The sequence below is a fragment of the Aptenodytes forsteri genome, unplaced genomic scaffold (assembly GCF_000699145.1).
Source record: "Aptenodytes forsteri isolate BGI_AS27 unplaced genomic scaffold, ASM69914v1 Scaffold61, whole genome shotgun sequence".
NCBI lineage: Eukaryota > Metazoa > Chordata > Aves > Sphenisciformes > Spheniscidae > Aptenodytes > Aptenodytes forsteri.
In genome coordinates this window covers 2424986-2435678 of record NW_008794443.1, presented here as the reverse complement: position 1 = coordinate 2435678, position 10693 = coordinate 2424986, and the positions used below count along the sequence as shown (strand labels likewise).

The 10693-nt window shown below is 45.2% G+C and overlaps 2 protein-coding genes across 2 annotated transcripts in view; one reads left to right on the top strand and one right to left on the bottom strand.

Annotated features, from left to right (window-relative positions):
* The window catches only part of KIAA2013 (KIAA2013 ortholog), a 7767-nt gene extending 5583 nt beyond the window's left edge, over positions 1-2184 (bottom strand). The window contains exon 1 of the mRNA XM_019474719.1: positions 2132-2184. Coding sequence (XP_019330264.1) covers positions 2132-2184 — 53 coding nt within the window. The remainder of the gene's footprint in view (positions 1-2131) is intronic.
* A 701-nt stretch (positions 2185-2885) lies between these two features.
* The window catches only part of PLOD1 (procollagen-lysine,2-oxoglutarate 5-dioxygenase 1), a 19400-nt gene continuing 11592 nt past the window's right edge, over positions 2886-10693 (top strand). The window contains exons 1-4 of the mRNA XM_009289609.2: positions 2886-3090; positions 7707-7798; positions 8307-8443; positions 9874-10037. Coding sequence (XP_009287884.1) covers positions 3009-3090; positions 7707-7798; positions 8307-8443; positions 9874-10037 — 475 coding nt within the window. The 5' untranslated portion in view covers positions 2886-3008. The remainder of the gene's footprint in view (positions 3091-7706; positions 7799-8306; positions 8444-9873; positions 10038-10693) is intronic.

The window sequence follows — 10693 nt, the reverse complement described above, 5'->3', positions numbered from 1 at the left end:
TTCCCCCGTTTATGACAGCAGAGCCGAGTGTGGGAAAGCAGGTTATAGTCCGTCAAACTTTAGTCCACTGTGTAGTAAATAGAGGAACAAACTTTATGATGTGACTTAGATGTGCACGTCGCGCCACGGGAAGCTTTGTACTCCAGTGCAGCTCTCGAGAGACAGTAGCGAGCCATACAGAAACACCGTGAGTTAAAATGAAGTGTGGCATTCCTGACCAGATAGAGCCAGTGAACCAGCTTAGTGACGGGGAGCCGCCGAGACACTTTCTTAACTTCTTCCTGCAAATGAGTTGTTTGGGGGGGGGGGCAGCGGAATCTGTAAAAACGGTGGGTGAGACCCTGTCCCTTGCACGCTTCAGTGGGGCTGGTGTTTTCTCAGAAGATCTGGTGTGTTCTGGGGCTGCTTTAAAAACACAGCTCTGATCCTGTCGGTTTTTAGGAAGCTGCTGCTGTGCTTTGGAGCACGTGTTGCACGTACTCATTGGAACATCTGCATTGGCAGCTGCCTCTGTTTATAAAGACAGGCAGCCGACTCCAGCCAGAGTGCACAAAGCGGTACAAACATAGAAACAGGAAAAAAAATATGCTTGCTGGGTTGGCATAGCTGCAGAATGCAAACAGAGCTGTCCAACAGGCACAGAGTACAGCAGTATAAACAATGATGCATTCATGATTTCTAGTGTGCAAAACCCCTTATCATTTTAGAATGCAGAGATTTAACTTCATCAAAATGAGAAACTTGCAATTTTTCAAATTCTAGATTGAGTCACAGATCTCAGTCTGAGGTTTGAAGGTGAGGGGCTGAACACCTTTGCTGTGGCTCCTGGCTTGAAGTGTTGAGGCTGCTAAAGATTTATCGGGGGCTTTGTCTGGGCCTGCAAAGCACTGAAGAAATCTAAAGTTAAAGTCTGTTTTTCTCCCCCCCCCCCTTTTTTTTTTTTTAGTTTAGTGAAACTGGCAGCTTTGCAAAAGGAAGTTTCCTGAAATCACCATCTTAGGGAGAACTAGTATTTCCTTGGATTGTTGCCTGTAGTACATCGTTTGAGCATGAGGACTGTTCTGCTTGCCTGGTAATTATGAGGGAATTCCTGCTTTGGGGAGAGGGAATGGAAACAAAAGTGCATTGAACACACTCAAGAATATTCTCAGGGAACAAACAAGTAGTAATGGTAGTTCTGTGGGAGGATGCTATTATGAAGCATGGAGGATATTAATTAGCTACAGTGTGGCCCTTCTAACGTGCTTAGTTTTTTCTCCTCCAAGATCGTACCTTCTCGTTTTTATTTTGAAAATCTGAATTCTATATCTGTGATTTCTGTTAATTTAAAGAGGTGGTTTACTGACAGAAAACAGCAGATGCGGGCCTCAGTATTTTAGACAGCCCATTTTTTTATTAAAACTGAACTCTGCAATGAGGGAGGCTTCTGTATTATCCCAGTGCTTTTATGATGCCCTGTATGTTTCCAGCTGTGTACTCCGTAGCCCCAGTCCAGCTAAGCGATACCTATGGCACTGAGGCATTGCGTTTCTTTGTTACCTCAGTGCACATGCCACACCATCGCTCAGCACCCATCCTTCGCTTTTTATGCCCCTGCTAAACTGCCCAGTACCGCTCCTTTCTCTGACACCTTACCTTCCTATGGTAACATGTGCTCCGTGGGCCAAGCTCAGGTGTGGCCGAGGACTCAGTGCCTCTTTCAGTGATGGCTTCAGTAGTATACCGCAACGTTGCTTTCTACTTAATGTCTTACAGAACAGTACGTAACGTTTATACAGCCTCTGTCATTCTGCGAGTTCTTTGCAGACAAGTAAATACTATTGTTCACACCTTACAAGAGAAAATAAGTAATCTCTTAACGTTGCTTTCAGTAATGGAAGCAAAGTTGGGTTTAATTATACAGAGCGCCTAAGAAAATGGCACTGTCGCTTCTAGGTATTTGCTTCAGTAGAAATAATGTGTTGCTCAAGGCCTCACGTAAGGTATGTGTCAGTGGTAGCTCCTCATCTGGTGTTCTGCAGGCTCAAAAGGGTTTCCCTGCATCTAAGCCTTACATTCACTGCAGTATAAAAATGACCCTAAACCCAACTTAAAAAAAAAAGTGTAATTTTATAAGACAGGTTTATTTTGCCTGTTCTCAAAGTTAGGCAGCATAAAGTAGAAGAAGATGCACGGATAAGTCATCAGGGCTAGAGCAAGAAGGCCCAGCACATGGGCAAAGAGATAAATGTAAGGCTAGAAGATGTATATATGGCCAGAGAACAACAGTTAGTGTAGGAAACAAGACTGCAGCAGATTTTGTGTTCACCAAGGAAATATGAGAGGTGACAGGTGGAAAGAAGGTATTTAATAAGGGCTTCCAGAGCTGTGCATAATCCATTTCTGGTTTGCTTCTTTCACGCTTAATGACTGTGTCAACCAGATGCAGCCCAGCAGTAACTGAAGCTGGCCAGAAAGCGAGCCCCCTCCTCCTACGCAGCCTCACGTTTGCTTAATGCATGTTTCTTCCCCTGCGGACCCATCGCCCAGCGTCCCACGGCCGTGGCTGTAACCCGCGTGCTGCACAGCCCCCCGGCAGCAAGGCTTGCTGGACCCCGCACCCCTGGTAAAGTTACTGCGGGGGCTGTGCGGGGGGAACAGCTCGTGGGGAACAAAACCCCACGAGCTTTGCGTCCCTGCAAGAGGCAGTCGTTCCCCAGCTTTGCACAAGCCACGGCCCCAGAGCTTCCTGCTCCTGCTCCCTCTCCCAGACCGGCCCCAGCCGCCTCCCCGCCTCTTGCGGGGGCCGGGGCGGCCCGGGAGGAGGAGCCGCCGCCTCCCCGCTTCCTCCGCCCGTCCCCGCCGGGTGGGTCTGGTGCGTGGCACAGGCTCCGGCAGCCCCGGAGCTTTCTAGAGCCGCCGTCCGTCGGGTCCCTGCGGAGCGGAGCGACGCCCGGGTCCGTCCCGCAGGCAGCGCTCCCGGTCGGTATCGGCTCCCGGACCGGGATCCAGGCGGGGAAGTCGCCTCCATGGTGCCTCCGGCGGTGCTGCTGCCCTGGGTGGTGCTGGCGCTGCTCGGGGCGGAGGGCGGCTGTGCCTCCGAGCGGGAAGGTAAGGGGGTCTGCTCCGGGGCAGAGGGTGGGGACCGGCAGCACGGGGAGCTGGTGGCCAGGCTGATGGACGGGCACGTCCGCTGTTGGTGCCACCACTGTCCTTAGCGCCCCGGTCCAGCTCAGGGGCATTGCCCGATCTGAGACTAGTGCCCGCTACGGAGTCTGAGCCCCTGGGCGGCATCCAGAGCCTGCTCCCGAGTCCTGAGGCAGTGCACAGGCTGGCGTGGGTGTCCTCCGCACATGCTTCTTGAGCGCCTCAGTTACCAGACAGGCGCTCACAGCTCAAGAGTTGTGCGAGACGAGCTTTGGGATACCATTTCATCCCACTAAAGTACTCACAGTCCCTGGGGTTGCACCCCACCTGGGTCAGCCCTTCCTGCTTTTGAACTTACACAGTTCAAGAATTAGGTAGCAGAGAGCATTTGATCCCAGACTGGCCACACTGTGACCTGAGATCTGGTATGCTCCTAAAATAACATCAGTCTCTCCCCACATAAACTGTTGGTGGATGCTCTGAAGAGTAGTTGGTAGAACAGTAGAGGATTAGGGCAGCTACAGAATGTCGGCCAGGCTGACAAAGAGGTTCACACACTGTCACTCTGCCAAGAAGTTTGGATAATTATCTCTGTCTTCATTAGAGAAGTGGCAATTAAGAGGAGATTTCATCTTGTTACCTAGAACATTTCCCTTCACAATACATGATTCTGGTATAATTACCTTTACTATATATATTACTTAATACAGTTAATGTGTATCCATGGGAGTGTTGGGAGTTCTTTAGCTGTAGTGGCATAACTTAAGCAAAATCATTTCAGCATTTAGGGTAACTATTAGACAAATGTAAGTAAGAAATTAATCTCTCTGTGCTATCCTGCCTTCCTTACACACCCCAAAACTTCCCTGGTTTTAGTAAGGTTTTAGAGCGAACTAGAGATATCAAATTGGGTGCTGGGAAAAGAGAATGAGGTATGTTGGTTAGGAAGAGGGATTTGGAATTAACTGCTTTCTGAACCCATCACTTCTGGCATGGGTCGAAGAAAAAATGCCTTACCTTTTCTGTGCCTCAGCTTCCCCAGAGTAATATGAGAATAATGATACCTATCTTCTCTCTTGTATGTTCTTTTAGATCTCTGCAAAAGCTCTAAGCGTAGGTATTTGTAGTTAATTGAATCTTTAAAACTAAACTTTCGTAAATGTAAATTTACTATAGAGATTATATTATCCGCTATGAAGTTGTGCACTGATTTTTTCTATTTGATCCCAGTATTAATGGTATTTTCTTGGACACTATCTTAACAGGAAGAGGCACAGTAAGATTTCCCAAAGTACAGCCTAGGGGTAAATTCATTCCTTGTCCTAAAATGCAGCTGCAGCTGTGCTTTCCCTGTAGAGTCAGGGCAGAAGTAAATAACTCTAACATTTTTTGTTACTGAACTCATCTTGTCACTGATTTTTACTCTTTGTAAAAACTCAGAAGTCTACCCAGTCATTTCACTGTGATGGTGATATCAGAGTCCCTGTTCCAGTGCTTTGTCCCTACAGGATCCTTTTCATCTATAGTGCTCAAAAACCCTCACAAAAGTTGTAAATGTCCTCTATTTATCATTCTACAGACGGAAAAACAGAGGGATAGCAAGATTGGCTCCTTGTTGCATAGCAGAGCTAGGAGTACAGTCCAGCTCCCCTGGTTCCTAGTCCAGTGCTTGCTTCGTTAACCACACTGTGTTCATATTTTGCAGCCATACCATTATTAAATGTATTTATACGATTTCTAATTGTCAGCATGGCGCAAGGAGTCTCTGGGCCCAGCAGGCCCGGCTTAACATAATAGGCTACCATTTCTACACGTGAAAAGTAACTGTGACATGGAAAATAGGGAAGCATAAATCTGCTTTTGGAGGTTTTAAAATGCCTGCATGTGATACTGAAATTAAAAGGGTCTACTGCTCTGTCTCTGGAAATACCTATCATCAGCCGCACCAGTGTTCAGCAAAATCTTCAAGAAAGAGAAAAAAGGGTTAAAGGAGAAGGAGCGGAGGCAGCATAGCTCAGCACAAGCTTCTAGTACTGGACTGAAGGAATGTCTCTTGGGATGGAAAGCTCTCGCTACTGCAGAGATTTCTCAGAACAGAAACTGAGCTTAATGTCTCTCAGAGTCCTACCCCCACAAACTAGTAATGAGAGGGAATCTGTAACTTGGAGTTCTGGTGGGGAGGATAATTGTCTCTGCTGGCTTTTCCATGCTCCAGTGAGTTCACACGCTGCACGGTGAAACCTTTTCTGTCTTAGAAATAGGACACCGCTTCCTGTTCATCCGTGTGAGTCTTTAGCCCTCGCATCTTGTCCAGCAAACTTCTGGCAGTCATATCATAAACAGTTTGTTGCTTTCTTGGGGTGGCGACATGAAAATGAATTAGTGATTTATTTAATGTGAGATACCTGAGAATTCAGGCTGAAATAATTGCATAGCAGTCAGGCTCTTTTCTTTCTTTCTTTCCTTCTTTTATCATTATCATATGCTTTCTCCTCTCCTTTCAGGTACTAGAATTTGATGTTTGTCTTTACATTCCTCTCTGGCAAGCCCACATTTGCCCCCCTCTTCTTTGGCAGTATGATCTTCACCTTCTCAGAAACCATGAGCTCAGAGATATCTAATAAAGCTGCCGTGGTTTTCTGCATGCCATTGTATGGCTAGAAACTTTAATGGCTTTAACATACTCCCTGAGGAGATACATATTTTACTCATTTGTTTGCACCCTCTGACTGGACAGGACAGAAGGAACTGGAGTGTGCTGAAGGAGCTGGATTAGGAATGCACTTCATACATCTAAAAATCTGCCTTTAAAAACTGCACAAATGCAGGATTCATATTCTTTTATTTATCACTCCCTTTGTCTGTCTGTGTAAATGTCTAACAAAATACAATTAGAGCTGACCTTCTATTGACTGTTCTCAGTCTCTCTATTTTATTCTGATGCAGGTAAAGGATTTTAGGAATTTCCTTGGGAACATCCTCTTTCTTCCTAACTTGGAGTCTTACACTTACTTTTTTGCTTTTGCTGTCTTCGTCAGGTCTATCTAGGACTCCAGCTCCTAGATCCTTCCTCTCTAAGATCAGACAGAACATCAGTTTGGGTACACTAGGAAGATGCATCTGGTACATCCATTGAAAAAAATCATTATTCCAAGAGAAGCCTGCAAAAGCCAAGAAAATGTGCTTTCAGTGTTTCCTGGTATTTTCTGATGTTAAAATCTGATGGCCCAGGATTCGCATTTAAGCACTGTTGCCAAAGCCTATACAAATTCCTACTTAAGCAATAGTGTTAAGATGAAGTATAGCATTTAATCATTACAATGAAGAAACCAGAGCTTCCACGTAAAAATCATATTCCAGTGGTACTATAGAGAAACTTCTGAAAGAGAACTTCAGGCTTTAGCTTTGTCATTTTTAAGGGACCGGAAATGAAAAGCAAGTTTGGGAGGAGAATGTAAACGAAAGCTATGGCAGAATTAAATTCACATTGTGTATGTATAAAAAAAAATCTGGAAAGCACCTCAGGAATGCAGTAGAAAACTGGGGGAGCCATGGAGAGGGAGTAATAACATTCAGCCTAATTTTGGTCTTCCCTACACCCAATGAATGCTGAGTGACAAAAAAGACTCTGTGGGGAACAGGAAGCCAATTGCACTAAATGGATGACTTCCAAATGGGCATTTTGTAGTAGTTCTATATTTTATCTTCAAGTTTAATTTCCTTCATACTCTATATGAGAGAAATGTAGCTTTCAATAGCAGAGCAAAAAAACCACTTAATACATTATATTTTCTTTTTCTAGCTCATAACTCAGGCAATGAAATTGTATCGTTACATAATCTCTCATTTTATACCCAGGACCAAGTTCTAATCTCTGCTGCAAAGGAACAGTCTTGCACATGCTGCAATTAGTTTTGGGTTCTTCAATCAAACACTGAAATTTGAGGGCACCTTTGCCATGTTCTGTCCCCTGTGGTAGTTAGTTCCTCCAGTAAAACATTGGCTATGTCCACGCTTTCTTTTTTTCCCTTCTATGAATCTTTGATGAGTTGGTGCCAAGAAAATCCAGGCAGCAAATAAGTAGGATTTGAAGCTGGTTTTCTTCCTGAGGTTGAAGCTTTGTGGGCAGCGAGAACACCTATAGTGCTTAAGATTGTACAGTGTAGAGATAATTGGGTGAGGTGTAAGCAAGCTGTTTTCTTCTCAGCAGGATATGGTAGCTCCACAGCTATACTACCTCCCTTGCCTGATTTAAAATGAACCTGGACATCTGTCAGTGTCATATAGAACAGATGTAGCCTGTGTCCATGAACAGCAGTGACTGTTTGTGCAAAAGTTGGGACTCCTGGATTCTGTTGCTGGATTCATGATCAACTTAAAGCATGTACTGGGAAAGTCACTTTGCTTCTCAGTGGTTGGATTTTGACTTCCCTTTGTCAAATCTGTCAAGTACCTTTAAGACTATTGATCCCTACCTTGGCTCAGTATCTGATAGTAAAGCCTCTTCGTTAGATATGGAACAGCTGGTTGTGAAAACAACACGAGTTGAATGTGTCTCTTGTGCTTTCTCCTGTATGCAGAAAACCTGCTGGTTCTTACTGTTGCCACCAAGCAGACTGAGGGATTCCAACGTTTTAGAAGATCAGCCCAATTCTTCAACTACAAAGTCCAGGTGATGGCTAGCAGCCTCAGTGGTGGTTGGTCAAAGGGAATTTTGAAGCGTGGAATGGATAAGACTTGACCACAAAGTGATTAAATAAAAGCTCAAGAGAGGACACACCTACTCAGCTGACTGAAAAATACTGTGACTGGGGCATTTCTGCAGCAGTCTCTTATTCCATCCTGAGCGTTGGCTTGAGATGAGATCCATAACTCCTGTTCACGGGAGCCCCATGGCACTTTTCCATTGCAATGCCAAAACACACAGTACAGAGTGTGCTCCTGTCTCTGTTGCTGAGAGTGCTTTGTTACTGTGCTACATGTTACTCTGACTGTCTGTCCCAGAGAATGGTTCAAAGGCTGGCGTATATACCTAGTCCATCTGTCCTGATGCTGGTTTTTTTGTTGTGATTTGCACTGGGAGTTATCAGGACTAGTGAGGATGGGGGTTCTGGTCCTTTCCTGTGAGTCTTGCTGGGAAAGTGACCTGTTCAGTACACCCTGTGCCTGTCGTTCTTTAGGTGCTGGGACTGGATGAGGAATGGCAGGGTGGAGATGACAAGAAGCCAGCAGGGGGTGGGCAGAAGGTCCGTCTCTTGAAATCAGCTTTGAAGCAGTATGCGGATAAGGAAGACCTGATCATCCTTTTTGTAGAAAGGTAATGGGTTGGAAAGTATTTGCCATGAACTGAATCATAAGGCTGTTTGGACAGGTTCTTACTAAGAAGAAATTAACTGTGAAGTAGATTGCATGTGGAAGGTGTGTCCAGACCTCCTCCGTTTTTTTTCCCCCTGAATTCTCTGCAGTTGCCTGAGAGTTGCTCAGAGCTGCATCCGTGGCAGCTGGGAAGGTCTGATCAGAATAGGCCGATTCCAACTCTTGCATAAAACTGATAATGTTATACCTGTTTCTGCCAGGGTGGAATTTGGCTGCTCCTATCTGCAGAGAATGAGTAGACAATTTCTGTGGATCTAGGCAAGCCTTTCTTACCAGAATTATTTGTTTTATAAGGTGAGGCAGGCTGCAACACAATCCCGAGAGCCAAGAATTAGTCTGCCAGAGAAATGTGAAGAGGGAGACAGATGGTTTGGAGTCTCTGTGTCTTTTCATATGCCCAGCAACAGGCAGGGCTGGGATCCCTGTATCTGCCTCTAGCTCTCATGGCAGGGAGATCATCTTTTGCAGCTCTGAGTGTCCACGTGTGTTTAGAGAAGTTGGGAATGATTAATCTCTCGAATGAGCAACTTTTTCACTCACCAAAATGTGTTTGAATGTATGCATGTGTTTGAAGTATGCAAATCCTCTTGCAGAAAATGCAAGTCTCATTCTGGGAGTGTCGCCTGGGAATTAGTCATTTCTACCCAGTACTGAAGAGATAGCGGTTGGAGTGCAGCATCCAGTGACTAGTGTCCAGTATAGGTTCCTCCTGAATATTTGCAGGGAGCTCAGTGGAGAGTGGCAGGATGCCAAAAGATGCAAAAAGCATGACCTATGGGTTTCTTTAATCTAGAAAGGAATGGCAGAGTAATTCTTCCTCCAATAAGTAAAAAGTTGTTGCAAACAGTGAGGGCACCAGGGCTTCACAGTTGCAAACGGGGGAAAAGCAAGAAGAGATCAGCATGTTTTGCAGCTTGGAAGATTTGTTTTTATCATCAGTGAAAACTTTGTAAAAATAAGAATGGGCGTAAGTTGCCCCAAGCCAGTGTGGAATCTTCTGCAGTGGAATAACATCTTCGGGCACCAGGGCTTCACAGTTGCAAACGGGGGAAAAGCAAGAAGAGATCAGCATGTTTTGCAGCTTGGAAGATTTGTTTTTATCATCAGTGAAAACTTTGTAAAAATAAGAATGGGCGTAAGTTGCCCCAAGCCAGTGTGGAATCTTCTGCAGTGGAAAGTAACATCTTCCACTCTGTGAATAAGATTGCACTTTAATTAGCTATAATTATGTCAAAAAATGTAATACTGTGAAGCAGAACTAAAAGAAAGGGATTCCTAAAGAATTAGCTGTTTTTAGAAACTTTTCACGCTGACGTGTTTTTTTCTGACTCCATTCCTTTCTGTCCCTTTCTTGTCTGTCTTTTACTCTAGCTATGATGTGCTCCTTGCTTCGGGCCCCACAGAACTGCTGAAGAAGTTCAAACAAGCCAAGAGCAAGGTGGTCTTCTCAGCAGAGAACTACATCTATCCTGACAGAAAGTTGGAAGCCAAGTACCCTCAGGTGCGAGATGGAAAGCGCTTCCTGGGTTCTGGAGGTAAGACGCAGAACCTTCTTTCAGCTGAGAACCTCTCTCAGCTTTTTCCTCCTATTAGAAGGCCTTTGGGAGAAGTAGCAAGGGACCAGGTGTGGAAAGCATCTTTAAAGAAGATGGGGCAAACTGAAGCCCTGTGCAAAACTGGCCGTAACGGAAAGACTAACAATGGTCCTGCCTGTTACCTGCAGGAGGGGACATAGCTATGAATTGCCTGTAGAGGATAGGAACCTGCTCCCTATCCCTTCTCCCTTTTCAGTGAGACTTGTCATTCAGGGTGTGGGTATCTGAGCTTTTCTGATGATGAAGATTACAGGTTTGATCCTGGTGTCATTCCACGTTGGGAAGTGCGGTCTATACATGCCTTTGCTGAAAGCTGATGTATCTCTGCAGCAACACAGGATGGAGTGAGACTTTGTGTGCAAGAAGTGAGAGTATGTGTATACAGGACTGTCGTGGTTTAACCTCAGTCGGCAACTGAGCACCACGCAGCCGCTCGCTCACTCCCCCCCCACCCCTGGTGGGATGGGGGAGAGAATTGGAAGAGCACAAGTGAGAAATACTCGTGGGTTGAGATAAAAACAGTTTAATAATTGAAATAAAATATAATAATAATAATACACAAAGCAAGTGATGCACAGTACAATTGCTCACCACCC